The sequence below is a fragment of the Mesocricetus auratus genome, unplaced genomic scaffold (genome assembly GCF_017639785.1).
Source record: "Mesocricetus auratus isolate SY011 unplaced genomic scaffold, BCM_Maur_2.0 Super-Scaffold_100018, whole genome shotgun sequence".
In the NCBI taxonomy this organism is placed as follows: domain Eukaryota; kingdom Metazoa; phylum Chordata; class Mammalia; order Rodentia; family Cricetidae; genus Mesocricetus; species Mesocricetus auratus.
Window position 1 is genome coordinate 51,356,188 of NW_024429199.1, and position 18,661 is coordinate 51,374,848.

The window sequence follows — 18,661 nt, forward strand, 5'->3', positions numbered from 1 at the left end:
CTGATGTGTAGCCCAGCACCTAAAATTTTTTAAAAGAATATTCATTTCGTTTTTATAGCCAATATGATAATCAATAGCCACACAAACTACTATAACTCTTGAAGTATGGCAAGCAGAGACACACAGTACATTTTATTTTAGTTTAAACCTAAAGAGCTATATAAGTGTACTGAACATCATATTCTACAGTACAGTTCTAGAAATGTTACTGCATTATGTTGTATTATTATAATTCTCTTATAAAATAGGAAACTTGAAAACTATTGATTTTCAAATATTAAATGAATAGCAGTAAATAATAGTTACGTTTTGTGGAATATTTGATGGCACTGTGACACCCCAAGACTGTGTTAATAAAGTTAACCTTGAATCAAGGGGTAGAGCCAGTGACTAGTTGACAAGAACTAGTCATAGAGTTTACGGAGGACCCAGCATACCATAGAGGCACAGGAAGGAATAGAGAAGGACTTTGTGATTCAAAGGCTTTTTGGGCTTCCTTTTTGGTGTAGAAGCATGGAGAGAAGGACAGCTAGTAACTCCTCCCACTGCTTCTTTAATCATCAGGTTTTCACCCCAATATCTGACTCCCAAGTCCTTATTGGTACTAGAACTTAGATAAATATAACAAGTAAGAGTAGTATTTCTGTTACAGAAAGTCAGAATTTTATCTAAAAGCTTGTCTTCATAAGGAAACTACCAAGAAACATTAAAAGAATTCTTCCTGGGTTACTAAAAGATTTTCAGACAATAAGTATAGTAACATACCAAGGTTCCATTTACATCCTGACTCAGATTCCTCATCTCCCCTACAATGAAAGCAACCAGGTACGTGCTCATTTTCACACTTTCAAAAAACTCATCCTTAATAAGTCCTTCTTCTGCAGGGACTGATGACTTCTATAACCAAAGAGGAAAAAAAAAAGATGACAGTTTTGTAATTAAAGCAATCAATGACAAATATACTGAAAGACTAAAAAATTCATGTAAGCAGTAATTGCATATTTTAATCTTTCAACACAAATTTCTAGAGAGCAAAGTCCCTTGTTTCAGTTTCTTCTACCACCCTTGATCAAGAGGAAAAATGAGTACAATGAGAACCCTAACATGGCTCTTAATATAGTTAAGTTACAGGTAACAGTGATTTTGTCTCTTCATTTAAAAATTGTAAACTCAAATCCTTCCCCTACCCCAAAACTTTAGGATAACTGTAGCTAAGATATCTTTTAACATGATCTAGTGCTCCATGGAGAACATCCAGGAAAACTTAATGGAATCAAATGTGTTAGGTCACTAGAGAAGTCTGCAACAGACTGAAGGTGGAGAAATGCCAGCAACTCTCAAGATTTCCCAACCATGAATAAGGTTAGGCTTTGGGTTATTAGACAAGTAGGTGCCCACCTCTTTAAGAGATTAAGGTGAAGAGTTTGGTTATGAGTGGGATTATGACAATGAAAGAACATGCTGTCTACTGTCTATTGGGGTAGATAGCATGACCTGCTGACTGTGGCTCTTTCTTGCCCCTAGCTACACAAGTTCTAGGAAGCATCACAGAGATCACACAATGCCGTTCCCAAAAGGAACCCTAAGTTCTGTTTAGCATAAAACTCCTCTGCTTGGTGTTACCTCTACTACCTCCCACACAAGTAACACCAAGAAAAAGGCTCCTGTTTTTGTTGTCCATTTCCTCATGACCACAGTCCAAAGTTTCATTTTGCCAAAACACCGAGAATAATCACAACTGCACTCTCAACACTGCTTAGAAGAGCAAATTCATTTCGTCTCAAGTAATTTACTGGGCTTGTACTAGTTCACAGTGTTAGTATTTGTGCAACTGTAGAGCAAGAGGACACTTCATACCTCCTACCCATGCATTCTAAAACTTGCAGGGTCTTTTCCTTCCTTGAGTGTTCCTCAGACCGACAAATTTTCATTTTTATTTAACTATCTCAGAAACACGGACGCATACAAATCTAAGTATTCCTACCAACAGTGCAGTAAAGAGAAACCCAACTGTTCTCAGAAACAAGAGATCCATCTTAAGATTTTACCTTCATGTCACAGTACCTTAGGCATATTTGATAATGCAATGTGATGCTCATTCCTTGTGATCTTGATGATAAACGTGGCCTTAAATGCTGGTTCATCAAAACAGGGAAAAGCAGATCTTGCTGCCAGGGGTTCAAACTGAGTTGCTGCAAAGTACCTAAAAACAAATGCAAATTCAATACAATAGTTATTGAGTGTCTACTAGACAGGGCACCATGCCAAGTACTAGGGGTGTGAAGAGAAATACATTACAATTCCAAAGTTTAAAGGACCCCAATTAACTAACTAAGAGACAGAAGTCTAGAGTGTACACAATCTTCTAGCAGGTTTCAAATCACATGCTAACACTGGAAGTACATGAGTAGGATCAAAAGGCATAAAACAAATTCTGCTGGAATTGAAGACACTGTAGAGAAACTAGTACAAAGTCTGAATTTGGTCCTTGAACACCAAGAACTCTTGATAAAATACATACAGGAGGGAAAAAATCATGTGAGAAAGAAGACGGCACAAGGGAAGAAGGCAGTATGTGTCTATAAGATGGGGCAGCTGCTAAGTGTGATGGGATTCAAAAGGGAGCTTCGTAAAAGAGTTTTCGACATGAAGTCTGTAGGAAGGATTGCCATTAATTGTTACTAAAACATCTGGGCTTGCAACAACGCATCTACAACATTTACTTTCACAAAAATAGAACAAGTTGTTCTTTAACAGCACTCTGCTTTCCTTTTACTTTTCAGAGATAAACAGAAAGGACGTTTTCCTTTCCACACCACAACAGCAGCAGCAAAAAGGCTATACTACATATAAAGAAACTGAATTACTGGTCATGTAAAAAACACAAAAAAGAAGCAAGGGTTAATGGAAGATTTTTAATCAAGGAAGAAAGCTGATCTCTATGTGGAAGACCACATAGAGTATCAGGCAAGTGCAATTCCCTTATGCCAGCCACAGGTACTCTAATCATGACACTCTGTTCCTCAATCCTTAGACTCCACTTTTAGAAGATAAGCAGAAAAGAGAAAATTAGATTTGGAGTCTACACTGTTTAGTCATATGACTCTGTAAAGTCTGTAACCTATATCTTAGTTTGTATCTTATATATATTATGACTGAGACAGAATCCCCTGCACCAAGCCCAGAGTTTTGTTAGAATCCAGTAAAACTTTACAAAAAAACAAAACATTTGTATACTAAATAGGTGGTTCTATATAGATGCTTATTACTAATACTAGGAAACTACAACTCTTTCCCACACTTAAAATCATTATTTTTTGTTTGTTTTGTCTTGTTTTTGTTTTTTCAAGACAGTTTTTCTCTGTATAGTAGCCCTGGCTGTAATGGAACTCACTCTGTAGACCAGGCTGGCCTCAAACTCACAAAGATCCACCTGTCTCAGCCTCCCAAGTGCTGGGATTAAAAGCATGGCCAGCTGAGACAGGATCTTAAATAGCCCAAATTGACCTCATATTCACTAACACACACACACACACACACACACACACACACACACACACACACACACACACACACACACACACACCTTGTCTGATCCTCCGGCCTCTACCTCCCAAGTGCTGGGACTACAAGTGCATTCCATCATGCCTGACTATATAGCCTAACATTCTAAGAAAAACCAAACCAAACTAAAACAAAACAAAAAAATCTTAAGCTATTGTTAAAGCAATATAATAACTATTTCACACAAACGCTTATGAGAAAGCTGCTTTGAAGTTACAATGCCATCTCTATTCTGAATACTTGATGCATATTCTTTCTTTGTGACTGTGTTTGCTTTCAGAAAAACTTGTTACCGAATTTCCTCGAGTCTATTTGAAAACAGGAATTGCCTGGAAGTTAAATAGGAGAGTCCTAAGCACTGGCAAAAACAACATGCAAAAGAAAAGTGTGAACTGGAGAAGCAGTTCAATACAGTGGTTAAGAAACAAGCTTGAGTTCCCTCTCTGCCAGACTGTTTCTGTATGTACCTTTTTCCTTGGGTATTAAAAAAAACATTAGCATTTCTTAGTGAATTTGACAAGGTAGAAGACTAAAGAAACATAAAATGCTCTAAGCAGTGTCTAGTGTTTAGTTCCCAATAAGTACTAGGGATACAGAGTTAAACATGATAGGGGAGTAAGAGCTGTAAGAAAAAACAAAGGCCAGATAATGATCATCTTCAAACTATTAGAAATAAGAACTATAAAAGGACTGTACACTAAAGGTCAGCATGACCTTTCTGCTAATGGAAACAAGTGCAAAGGTAAGAATAGGCATAGATTACATTTATAACAGTGTGGAAAATAGGTAAAGTTTCCTGACCACAAGTAGTATCTATTCAAAGCATCAGACATTATGATTTTCCAGGCAACAAGAGAATTGGTGCCTTCCAACCAACATGAAATGCATCCCCCTAATCATTTTACCAGTTTAAATATATTTTTTCAAATTATAGCAGGGGATAGTATAAAAAAGTAAAATTGTAAGACACACACCCACACAAAATTTCTTAATATTAGTAGTTTTCAGATATTTTGAAAGAGAGTGATTTAAACTTTTATCCTCTATCAAAATACACAATCATGTGGGGCCTTCACTTATATTCGTTCCAAAATTTCAGTTTAAAATACATTTTAAATTTTGTACTTCTTAGTTTTAAGGGCCCACATTTTTCTAGCATGTACCATAATTCAATCCAACCCATGCCAAGAATTTACACATGCTTATCCTAAAAATTACTGGATTCTACTATACAGCATTCATTCTTCCCATAATGTACCAATAGGTTCAAAGATCCCAGGGAAATAATCTAATTTGATGAGATAGCTCTGGGGCTTAGAGTTCTGCTTGCAGTATTAAGTCACTATTTTATAGTGTGCATGGTGTGTTTGTCTATATGTCTAACTATCTATCTTTCTATATATGTGGATCATTCTGAATACAAAACGTACAATGCAAATAGGGTGCAAAATACTGTAGTTCCTAGGGATAACAGAGATTACAAACCAATAACTAAAGCTAAACACTCGAAGGCTGCCATTACAATCACAAATTTGTGTTCAATTTAGATAACCATTCAACAACTGAAATATAAAGGCAGCATGCTATTTGTTTAAAAAGCATATATAAAAGAAAAATAGTTTATCTGACATTCTTTTTTTTTATCTGACATTCTTATTAAGTAGAGGTTACTAAAATATAACCATCTGTTTCAAATTCCAACTATCAGTATAAAACCCTCAAATATATGTGAGAAGTAGATGGACAATTTGTGTGAAAAGAAAATTTTAGCATCCTTTGATGATTCTTAATTCCCAACAGAGACCTACAGCCTTGTTACTCAAAATTTCATCTAGCGCTTGAGTGTTTTTTTTTTTTTTGATGACTGAGAAAGAAAATACATTTTTTTCTATTGTTTGAAAAAAGTTAAGAGAGAAACATCCATTCTATAGCAAATTCAATGTCTTGGGCAGAAAAAAAAGTGAAATTACTCTTTTAAAAAATATATTTTCTTTCAATGAACTGAAAATTAAAAAGAAACTCTGAAACATTGAACAAAACAAAAACAACATATTAATATATATTAGCCAACTGGCCAGTGTCAATAATTCTTAAACTGCACAGACTATTATGAGTATATTATGTAAGAATGCTCTACTAACATAAAGCACATATATAGTCTTTGTGCACAGAGATGACATTATTAATTATGATTATAATGGAATCATTATAATATACACTATATCTTTCATGAAATACATCTACAATATGGCTAATAAGATTAAACAACAAAGTATGATCCAAATAGGCTGTAGAATATTCTTACACTGTATATCACCTTTTTTTGTTTTTGTTTTGAGATATGATTCTTTCACAGTCAAACTGGCATTTTAAAAAGTAAACCAGTAAAGATTAAGGACATTAAGAATGATGTGTATCAGCTGGGCGTTGGTGATGCATACCTTTAATCCCAGCACTTGGGAGGCAGAGGCAGGAGGATCTCTGAGTTCGAGGCCAGCCTGATCTACAGAGAGAGTTCCAGAACAGCCTCCAAAACAATACAGAGAGACCCTGTCTCCAAAAACCAAAAAGAAAAAAAAAATGATGTGTATCAGCTAAACACTAAACTGAACTCCTGGAATCCAGTGACAGAGAGGGAAGACTGATGAGCAAAGGGGTCAATACTGGGCTGGTTTAACCCACAAATACAGCTGACCTGAACAAGGAGGAGCTCTTGGACCCCAGACTGATAGCTGGGAGGACAGCATGGGACTGATCCAGACCCCCTGAAGGTGGGTGTCAGTGAGGAGGCCTAGGCAATCTACAGGTCTTGGGTAGTATTTATCCCTGGCAGACAAATGGACTTTGGCTGCCCATGCCACAGTGAGGGATGCTTTCTCAGCCTGGACTCTTGGGGGTGGGCCTAGGCCCTGCCCTGGATGAAATGACAGACTCTGGAGATCCTCCATGGAGGGCCTCACCCTCCCTGGGGATCAAAGTGGGGATTGGGGGGCTGTGGGCCTGGTGAGGAGGGCTGGGGAGGAGGGAAGGGAGAGGGAGCTGGGATTGACATGTGAAGCAAGCTTGTTTCTAATTTGGAAAAAAGAAAAAGAATGATGTGTATATATATGCCACATTTCATACTCTTTCTCCAACTCATAAAGTAACTCCTAAAACTTCTGCCTGCCATCAGTTTAGCCTATAACCCTCATTCTGCCTCCTACAGCTTCAGGGAAGGGTGACCTATTCATCTCATAAAACATGAAAAGCTCAAGAAAAGTTTGTTAGTTTACGACAGATAGAGAATATAATCCTCTTTCATCCCCTTCCACCACACACTTCTATTCTCTCCCACCACAATACTCACTCCAAGTTCTGCCTAGGAGAATTGTATATTCTTGCATGTTACCATTCTATTTTGCACATAAATTCCTAAATTTAAAAACATTTACGGTGTGGGCAAAAGAATCTGCACTGCAGAAGTTACACACAGAAGAACACAGAACAAGAACCATTTAGGAGGTTTACATACTTTTTCTCATGACTTTCATCTGTGTAGGTGATGCCATAAAAACCATAATAAGAGTTAGATATATTTGCTGAATACTCTATCTTCAAAGTATAATTGTGCCCTGCTAGAAGGGCTTCAGGGGCAACAACGGCAATTTGCTCATGATATGGATATTCCAGGACTTCAACTTGTTTTTCTTGACTTGAAACTGCTGACATAAATGTCACTCTTGAAATATTATGTCCTGTGCTATGGAGAATGATATTCCATGTGGCTTGAAGAGCCTGAAGTGAAATTGTCACAGAACCTTTGAATGTCATCGAGGTTAGGTTTGGATGTAGGCTAAGTTCATAGCGCTGAGGCATAATGGCAGTGGGAAGCCTAATCTGTGCCCATGGAAACAATTTCCCATTTGTGGCAAGTGGCTGAATTAGTCCCGTTGACTGGTTTTTTTTGTGGCAGCCTTCTTTGGTAAAGGTACATCTAGGCAGTAGGTAAATCACCATGATTACAGAGACAGCAACCACGATGACAAAAACACAGACCACTAAGGTCCTGGCGGAGGGTACTGAACAAGAGCCGTCTGGACTCTGCCTGTAGCCCGCTGCACTGTTTCGAAGTCCTGAGCTTCGGTTCATGAAGGACATGCCCAGCAGCTTTGCAGATGACTCATAATCCTCTTCGTCCTCATCCATCTCATGCTCACCAAGACCTCGTACCAGTAGCCTCGAACCCCGGGGCTCATATTCCACTTCATCAGGTTCCAGAGGATGTAAACAGGGTTCTTTGGCTAAATCTACCACATCTGGTTCTTCTTCAAACATGCTGTTTTCAATCATGTTCCTTGGAAGCTGAAGTCGATCTACAAATATAAGACACAAAGATAAGACAGGAGTGGGGGAGAGCTCACAATACAATGTTTCTTGGAAACACCAAATTTAGTGGGTTTTTTTAGTCACTAAGATTTATTTCCACCTTAAAGCTATTAGAATTAAATAGAGGCTTTATGGAATTCTTGAACTGTTCATTAAAAACCCAAGTATATATATAAAAAAGCACACCACAATCATGAACCAAAAAACAAAAACAAAAACACTTGTAAATGGGCTAATATTAAAGAAAGATGGCATAAAGCTAATTGTTTTTCTGTCACAGATTTTTTTCAGTGTTTGTGGTCACTAAGTGAATAAAACTATATGATAGTCAAAAAGAGTGGCTATTGTAACTGTATAGAAGCTTACTGAAATGTATGTAGATTTCAGGCCTGGCTAATTTTGGTGTGCGGTATTTATTTCATTTGAATTTGTCTCCTTTTAATAATGAAATTAAAGTAATTTTTAAGCAGCTGTGATTTTATAATGCTTTCTTTAGAACAGTACCATGTATGTCATCTAAACAGCTAGGACTGAGTGGGGCCAAAAGGACTGTAGTCAATGCCTTTCTTCTGGGGTCTGGACATTTGAAGCCTGGAATTCTTGGCCAAATAATGCAAACCAGGTTGTAAGGCCTGCTGTGTAGGTCTTCTTCCTGAGTCCCATTCTATCCTGGGCAAATTAGAAATGGGTCTACCTGCTTCTAGGCTTAAAAGGTGGCTCATCAAAAGAACACGTTATTGTTTCCCTCAGGAAAAGGATGTTTTGTGCCATAGTAAACTAAAAGAAAATTACTTATGAAATTTTGACAAGCAAGAAACAGTAACATGGACAAAACAACTTGGAAAACAGATCAAACTGCTTTTTTGCCCTTCTGGACCTTTCACCAGTACAATTTTTCCCATCCTTAAAAACAGAACAAACACCATGAGTGTCAGCATACCTTGAGTAAGGAAGTGGTGGGAACTTTTCTGAGCTACACTCACCCCATTTACCAAAAATCACTGCGGAGAAAGGTCTCAAGAAGTAAAGGGGTAAATAATACTACATATGTATCAATAACTTCCAATTGAGACAGTCAATATTTTGTATTAAAAAAATCACATCTTGTAAGGGATTTTAAGACTTTAACAAATTGAAATCATTTTTAACTTGTTCTCACAAAGCACTTTACAATTAACATTTCTAATCTTCACAACAGTTCCATAAAGTGGCAAAAATTAAGACATGAAAAAACAAACAGAAATGGACTGACAATTTCAAAGCCATATAGATATTTACTTGTAAAATTTATATTTGAGCCCATATTCTTAATTTTTTCACATTTTATTCTCATTAATGTACTACATCTTCTGTCCCATGTTAATTTAATGAAAGGGAAGTGCTTTTGACAATTTGGTATCTGGCAATGGAATTATTAAAAATATTATTCATCATCAGTAGAATAAAACTGACGTTAGCTACTTAAACCCAGAAAAACATAGTGGGTAAGTATTTTTAAATTAACATGTCAAAAATCCCCCCAAAAGCCTAATCTAAACAAATTTTCTTGAGCAGATACAAGGCATGCTATATTCAAATAAGGCTGTAATAGTTAACAAGCAACGCTCTGCTCAATGACACATAAAATGTGAGCCATAAGAAAACAAAAGTCAGCTGCTGCACTTAACTTTAGAACAGCTGCTGTAAATATGTTCCAAAGAATAAAGGAAAACAGCTTTAAACAGTGAAACAGAGGACTAAGTGAATGATAAAAATTTCACCACAAAAACTGAAACTAAATAAAAGAGATCAGAGGCTGGGGAGATGTCTCAATGGGAAAGAATACTTGCTACAAAACCATGAAGACCTAGGTTTAAATCTCCAAAACTCAAGCAAAATATGTGGGCATGACCCCCATTCCTGTAACCCCAACACTGGGCAGAGAAGGCAGGCTGAACTCAGGAGCTTGCTGACCTGCCAACCTACCAAGAACTGTGAGCATCGGGTTCAGTGAAAGATCCTGTCTGAAAGGAACAAGGCAGGAAGCAACAGAGGACACTCAGCATCTTCCTTTAGCCTCTGCATATGTACATATGAACACACCCTGTGGTGGTGTGAACAGAGATGGCCCCCACAGACTCCTGTTGGAATGCTTGGCCCATAGGGAGTGGCACTATTAGAAGCTGTGGCCTTGCTAGAGTAGATGTGGCTTTGTTGGAGGAAATGTGTCACTGGTGGGTGGGCTTTGAGGTCTCAGAAGCACAAACCACACTCAGTGAGTCTGTCACTTCCTGCTGCCTATAGATCCGGATATAGAACTCCCAGCTACCTCTCCAGTACCATGCCTGCCTGCATACTGGTATGTGTTCTACCATGACAATAATGAACTAACTCTCTGAAGTGTAAGCCAGCCCCAATTAAATGTATTTCTTTATAAGAGTTGCAGTGATCATGGTGTCTCTTCACAGCAATAGAAACCCTAAGACATACACCCTTTCCCCCAACACACGCGCACACACACACACACACACACACACACACACACACACACACACACACACACACACGACTGGAGAGGGGAAAAACAGGCAATTAGGTAACTGAAGTCCTGGCGTGTTCAATAATTAAAATGAAAAAATAAAACAATGAACGAACTTAACAGCAGCTGGAAATAACAGGGAAAAAGCCACATGAATTTGACAGGGCATTAAAAATTACCAATTTAAGGAACAAAGGGTCTTAAAGAAGGCCAAAAAATACTTCAGGGATTATGAACAGTAGCTACATTTCATCTCTACTGGGCATCAACTCTTTGAGATCACTGCTAAGATGTCATTTGCATCACATTAGTAGATAAATTCATTTAGAAAAAGTCCAGAACTCTCATTTTTTCCTTGGGACCCACAAACACTAAAACATTGATTTCTTTTAAGATGCACAACAGTGTTCATGTAGAACCTCAGTTAGTATGGATTTATATATTTGTTTCTGGAAGATTTCAATGTCCACATTTCATACTTTAAGTCATCTGACCTCCTAGGCATTTGCCAACCAGATGCCCTAACATGAAAGATGCTACAATTGTTCCTAACACCCCTAGAGATTGGGTGTATCTAAAAGCTATGCTCATTTGCCTTTATATAACAAAAAAGGTAACTTGCAACTAGCCTTACAACTACAATGTGTAAGAAAGCAAAATTTAACTTCATTAATTCTCAAACTTTTCTAGTTAAAATAACCTAAAAAGCAGCATTACAGAAACATCAACTATAATTGACCAAACTGCTACACTGAGTCAATATATTTTCTACCATTTGAAAATTATTAACTGTATTATATGAAGGTCCTACTCACAACTTTATTTTCTATAGTTTTGTATACTATAAGCAAAATTTAACACTTCTGAACTAGAGAGAAGCACAAAGATGAATTTCTAGCTGGTTTAATTTTGCAGCTATGAAACATGTTTTAAACACCTATGTAGGAAAAGAAATCTACTAGAAAAGTTCAAGGTACAAAGTATCAGTGCCTGGAAGCTCTGCAAAGAGAACCTAAGGAATCAAGGGTAGAGGCAAGAAAATCTGCAGCAAGCAAACTGCAGACCTTTAACAGCAAACTGCAATCCTTAACAGAAACAAAGAGGAAAAAATGAAAAAGTCATTTCCTGTAGAAAAAGGAAGAAAGTTTTCACCTGGGCAAACAAAATGAACAACTTCCATCAGCAGATCCATATACTAGATAAAAATTTAGTCAATTAGGTAACATAGCAACTGTGTATATTTTAATCTATTAGTAAAATGTTAAAGCTTTTTCTCTATGGTTTAAATTTTTCACTAGCTTTTAGAAATCTCTCTTTAACTTGATCTCAAGACAACAAATACAGCTTGGTAAAGTTACACATACTGATGAGCTTATATCAAGATCCTTAAATTCATGCCTCATCAATACATACCAAGGTCTAAAGTGTTTTTCACCAAGTCCACAAGAGAAAAGTATCAATTACACAGGGATATATATGTTGGAGAATGTTTTCACACGCACACACAGAGAGAGAGAGAGAGAGAGAGAGAGAGAGAGAGAGAGAGAGAGAGAGAGAGAGAGAGAGAGAGAGGTGATAAACGATACATAATTTTTTAAAAGACTGCAAGATGCCTACTGAGTAATAATGCTTGCTGAACAAACCTGATGACCTGCTTGATTCCCAGAACCCATAGGATTCAATGGGTACAAAAAGATGGGTACAATGGCACATTCATGGCAAACAGGAGGCAGAAACAGAAGAATCTACCAGAAGCTGGTGGGTCAGATAGCCTGGACTGCACAGCCCAACAGAAATATCACAAGACACTGCCTCAGTGCTTCAACAAGGTGGAAAAAGATAACTGACTCCTCAAAGCTGTCCTCTGAATTCTACACGTGCTGTAGTACACGCACGACTGCATTCACATACACATGGCTGCATTCACATACACACGGCTGCATTCACACACACACACACACACAATACTTACACTTTCACACAAACAAAATAGTAATAAGTAAACTTTAAAAAAAAATGTTTAGGGGCTGATGAGATAACTCAGTAGTAAAGGCTCTTGCAGCCAAGTCTATGACCTGAGTTTGAACCTTGTGTCTCACAGGGTGGAAGTACTGAACCAAATCTACATGCAAAAGATGTCCTCTGACCTCCACATACAACTCAACACACACAATAAATAAATGTAAAAAATTTTCACTGAATGTTTATAGCAGTATTCTCATGAAGCAAAGAAGAAAGGGAGGGAGGGAGGGAGGGAGGGAGGGAGGGAGGGAGGGAGGGAGGGAGGGAGGGAGGGAGGGAGGGAGGGAGGGAGGGAGGGAGGGAGGGAGGGAGGGAGGAAATGGCAAAAGACTACTCATCCTTATATCTTGGGCTGGGTACTTATAAAGGAAGAATAAAGATTACTTGGCTCACAGTTTTGGATCTTCCTGAATCCAGAAAACATGTAGCTCTCTCTGATTAGGCTCCCTTGAGTGTTACCACCAAATGCTGGATGGTACCACAATGGCAAGAACAAAGAAGAAGACAGGAAGACAGCCAGAGCAAGGGGGTGTTAGGCTCACTTGTTCTGTAACAACCCTCTATGCAGTGATAACTCAGGATTCCAGGAAAAGCACATTATTTCCTTCCAAGGACAGTGCCCTCAATCACCTAAAGGCTTTCCAAAGTTCCACCACTTCCCAACAGCACACTGAGAAACAAGTTCCCAGGAATCTGTGAACCTTTGGTGGACAAACCACAGAACAAAGCTAACTGTTCAACAGCAGCAGGTGGGTTTCACCTTAAATATAGAAAACATTCAAAATACAGTTTAAAGATTAAACAGGTTACAGAATTTTAAATAAACATGTATCCAAAAGGATACAATGCAAATAAAAAATCATATATTTCCAGTGGTTATTACTGAAAGACAGAGCTTGGGTATGCTGGATAATTTTATTATACAAATTCTATTTTGTATGTAAATGGAATCAACTTTCACACATACACACACAATGTTTTAAACATGCTAACATAGAAAGCTAGTGAATTAATGAAAAATCAATATTGTTGGCTTAGAGAGAAATCAGGAAATCTAGACACCAGGATAGTATTTGCTATTTCTCTTTTATGGGATCTCTTATTAGGAAACGGAACTTTATCTTTACTATCTAAATTTTTATAGTCCTTGTAACTTGATTTAATAAATGAAATGAAGCAGAAAGATTTTGGCAAGATTTTTAATGTTGGGCCTTAAGTGGCTATGTAAACTTTACTATTCATTACTACTTTTACAGCTCTACAAGAGGGAATCCAAGCTAGCTAGCTTCCTTGTAGGTCGGGGAACCCACATTAAAAGACATCCAGCCAACAGCCAGCAGCCACCGCCAGATTCACCACTAGTGAAGCTGTCTTAGAAGCATCTTTCAAGTCAAGGTGACAGCCAATGACTGCTTAAGAGTGACTTCAGACAAGAACAGCAGAAGAAACAAACACTCACCTAAACCCAATCTGAATTGTTGAGCTGAAGAATCATTACCAAATAGAATGGTTGTTGTCTTAAACCATAAATTTTAGAAATTCTATATAATAACATATGATCTCCTTATCCCTTTATAATATAACCATCGATATTTCAGTGATCTTATTTTCTGAGGGACTCGAGCTCTACACTGAGCTACATGTCCCTGAATTAAGAACAATTTATCCCTGAAGCCAAACTTAAATACCAGTTTACAGTTGCATGTCATATCTGAAATGGCAATGTGTAGGGAGAGATCTATGTAGTGCTACGGGTACGTAGATCTCTCCCTACAGTAATGCATGCAGCGCCTCAGTCTCAACTCAGAAACAAGAAAAAACAGAACATTTGTCATTAGAACAATTTGCATTCTCCACACAAAAACTCCTGTATACACATGCAGGCTTTTCATCCTAAGCCTAAGAGGTTTGATGTGTATGATTTCATTCATTAATAAGACTATCTTACCACCCTACAAATGAGGGTGAGCAGCAACACTTACCAAATGCTCTCTCACACAATAACACTGGGTTGAGCAACAGAAATAACAGACTAGTTAAGAACCAGATATTCTGCCACTTTTTATGTAACTCTATCACTGTGATATATATTTTATGTAATATATTATATATTAAAGTCAATGGGGAGAAATACCCCACTCACTAAGTTATATAAGACATAAAGCATTCAGAACACAACCTAGCACATTAACAAGTACTTAATGATTAGTCTCATGTATTAATGACCAGAATTTTATATGACATCTCATTTCTCAGTCATAGATATTCAAAAATGTTTCCTTATGTTGGCCACTAAATCTACTGTCTTACCAAGCAGAGGCAGTAAGACGGGCTTTCTCCCTCTTCATTAAAATTAAGAAATTAGAACTGGACATGTTGGCACACACCTCTAACCCAAGCACTTGGAAGGCAGAGGCAGATGGATCTCTGCGTTTGAGACTAGCGTGGTCTACAGAACAGCTGGGGCTGTGGAGAAAAATCCTGCACAACAACAACAACAAACAAACACCTAGTGTCTCCTACACTGAAACTTCAAGCTTGCTGTTAGAAAACTAAGTGCTGTTATAAGAAAGCAAACATTGGGATCTTAAGCCTTTAAAGAGAACCCTAAGAAATTTCATGCATAAAACAATTATATTTGTTGAAGACTATTTACTAAAAATGACAGAAATCAACATTTTTATAAATAGTTTCATTTTTGAGATTATAATTATTCTCCCTTTTCCACTCTTCCCTCTAAACCTTCCCTATTCTCTTTCAAATTCACAGCCTTTTTCTTTCATTGTTGATTTACATATATATTATATATGCACACATGCACACTCCCCTAAATATATAAATACAACCTGCTCAGTCAGTAAATTTTAAATTCTCTACAGGAAGATGGAAGTGAAACAATTCAGTCCACGCAGGCTTAGCATCACGATTGTGAAAGCAACCACTTTCTCAGAGTCACAGGAAATGGTTAAGCAACCTCAGAGCAGTCCTTTGTTTTTGTATCACAAATATTTTTTCAAACTAATTGTTTTCAAATAATAAGATATTTAGAATCGTCTGAATATTCACAAATGGAAGCAAGTCCACTATGATATTATGTTTCTCCTGTTTGAGATATTCTTATTCCTTTTTCAAAAAGCAATGAAAACTCACATTTTAATACTTTCATACTAAGATAAATTCTTAAAATCTAATCAGAAAGATTAAAGTCACAGAAAGAGTCAAACTTACAGGTAAAAACTAAGCAACAAAGTTCAATACCAATCCAGACAAAACAAACTAAATATTGGTGGATTTGTATCTTTAGAGAACGCTCATCTTATCATAGTTGATATTTGTGAGAAAACTCTGTTGTTTCTTTTTCTCCTGTACTACTTGTTGATTTACAGTACAGTTAACTAAGTATCTGAGTGAGATACTGAAATCTACAGTTTTCTAAGTGATAAAGCTCCACAAAATTCTTAAGTGTCTTTAGAAAATCTTTTAATTACATATTACTATTTTCCATTTCTTTTTCTCTCATATGCCTCATTCCAATTAACAACTTAAAGTTTATAGCAAATCATTCTGCATTGATTTTGCTGTTTAGTTTTCTTTAGACAGGATTTCACTCTTGGCTCAGGCTGGCCTTGAACTCACTATGTACTCCATGGCTGGCCTCAATCTAGTAGTTATACTCTTTGCTTTGACCTTGACAAAGATTATTAGTGCTAAGAACATTGGTATGAGCCACATACCCAGCACAGTTTTTTGGTTGTTTTTTTTTTTTGGTTGGTTGTTTTAAGTTTAGATTTTTTTTCAGAGCACTAAATTACTGTATCTGTATTTTTCAGGGGATTTATAATTTGGTTATTATTTAGGGTATCAGGCAACAAGCACTTCTATTTAAAATATTTAATTGATAGTCTACGCAATCTCATACCTATAATACTATTTAAAATATATTTAATTAAAACATACATTTATTAGTATTTGTTACCATTAGAGTCATTTATAAGACTTGTGATTTTAAATACAGAGGAAATTCCTGTAACCAGTAATTTTTTTTATCTTCCCAGGTTCAAATAAAGCAAAACAATCCAAAAAAAACTCTACACATTATCAAAAGTTAAAATGAAGATTTCAGCAAATTATTAAATTAGGGGAGTATCAATATTGTGTAACTATTGGGTGAAACAACCAAGGACCAAATACCGGTATCACATAAACAAAGTCACAATAATCCCAATAATCGTATCTCTCCTCAATTCTGTACATGGAATACCTCAACAAAAAAACAGAGAAAGTAAAATTAACTGCATAATAATCATGAAGAAAAACAGAATCAATTCTGCAGGAACAATAATCAAACTAGTCCTTAAAAGTAGAGGTGAGAGGCAGCGATCAGAGTAAAGTAATATAAAAAAGGGCATGGCTTGCCTTTTGCACCTTTAGAGATGAACAGGGGAGCAGGAGCAAAGAAATAAATTTGTGACTTTTAGAAGCTGGGAGACTGAAGGCCATGGTTCCTACCCAGAGCCCACAGAAAGCATTACTGCACTGGCAACATCTGGGTAGGACATGTGGTAGATCTGACCCACAGAACTGCAGGATAGTAAGTTTGTATTTTATTCTCTAATCGGTGATCCTTTCTTATGGTGGCAATGGAAAATTAGTAAACTGCTCTACACAGCATATCTACATTTGCAGCTGGTTAGCTCCCCTTTTGCAGTCCAGGGCAGTGGGTAGGAGCATACCCAAAGTCAAGTGACATTTCCAGTCATACATGCTCGGTATAGCTATTAGGTAATTCGATTAGCTTACACAACATGAGGAAATTCATTCTGAGAAGTTGGGTGAACTCTTTGGAAAAGTTCAATAAAGGAAAGGTCCTAAAACTGCTCTTGAATTAGGTGTGAGACAACTCTAAGAGACTGGGAAAAAAAATACTAAACTAGACAAGCTTTGCCCTCAGATTACTTGATAGCTGTTCACAGTTAACTTCCCCTTACAGTAGATAATGGAGACATACTTGGCAAAGCAATCTACATGAGGATTAGTGTCTATTTTAATACTTAGTTCTTTTTCCTTTGACCAGTCTGCCCTTAGGACAAGAACAGTCACAAAGTAGTATGCTGATGCCAATTAGGTAAAATTCCATTTGAGTCTGATATTTCTGTACAGAGGAACTAGAAAAAGTAGTCCCTGAAGGTTACAGGGTTGAGAGAATGCCAACGGGAAGAGAACCAGAAAGACAATTGTCTATGAACCTACAAAAATATACAGAATAACCAGAATTACAGAATATATGTATAGAATGGATCAAAAATACAACGTAACAATGTACATTAGTGTTTTATCGCTGCTTGCACTACTTGTTATTCTTATCACTGTGACAGAATACCTCAGAATACCTGACAGAAACAGAAGAGCATTTACTTTGGCACACTGTCCAGAATGATAGATGATCATGAGCAGAAATGCACTGTGACTCCAGGGTGCTCAGTGACAATGGCACAAGAAAGGACGAGGAAAGCAGAACTGTAAGCAAGGACCAGGCTCTAACCTCAAAGTCTCACCCCTGGCAGTCAACACCCACCACCCACCACCATGTCCATAAGGTTCAATAACTTCCCAAAACATCATTACTGCCTGGGGATCAAGTGTTCACATACATGAGCCTATGAAGAATACAACATTCATATCATACATTGCTACAATACTTGCCACAAATTTAAAAAGCTTATTGGAACAACACAAGTTAATTATCATAAAGTTCTAAATGCAAAAAGTCCAAAACGGGACTCACTGAGGCAAAAACAAGTTGTTAATGGTGCTATGATTCCTCTGAAAGGTTCTTGGAAAGAACTCATTTTCTTATCTTTTCCATACTCTAGAAACTACATCCAGCAAAAGCCAATTGAGTCTTCCTTATACTGTATCAGACTATATTAAACTTTTAACAAATCTGTATTACTTCAATGGGCTCAAGTGGATAATCCTGGATAGTCTCTTTTAAGGGCTGACAAATTTTTTTATGGTTTGTGTGTTTTTCTGGAAACAGTGCTTCACTATATAGTTTTGGCTTACCTCCTAAATGCTGCAATTTCAGGTGTATACCACCACACTTGACGGAATTGTAACACCTACCTGAAACTTTAACTCCCTTTAATTTTTTGTTTTGTTTTGTTTTACCAGACAGGGATTTTCTGCAGC

At 37.1% G+C, this 18,661-nt stretch overlaps 1 protein-coding gene across 1 annotated transcript in view; it reads right to left on the bottom strand.

Moving 5' to 3' along the window:
• LOC101826656 (leucyl and cystinyl aminopeptidase) overlaps positions 1-18,661 on the bottom strand; it is an 80,832-nt gene that overhangs the window by 42,213 nt on the left and 19,958 nt on the right. The window contains exons 2-4 of the mRNA XM_040728101.1: positions 7,076-7,916; positions 2,065-2,203; positions 766-897 (exon numbers count right to left, since the gene is read on the bottom strand). Coding sequence (XP_040584035.1) covers positions 766-897; positions 2,065-2,203; positions 7,076-7,916 — 1,112 coding nt within the window. The remainder of the gene's footprint in view (positions 1-765; positions 898-2,064; positions 2,204-7,075; positions 7,917-18,661) is intronic.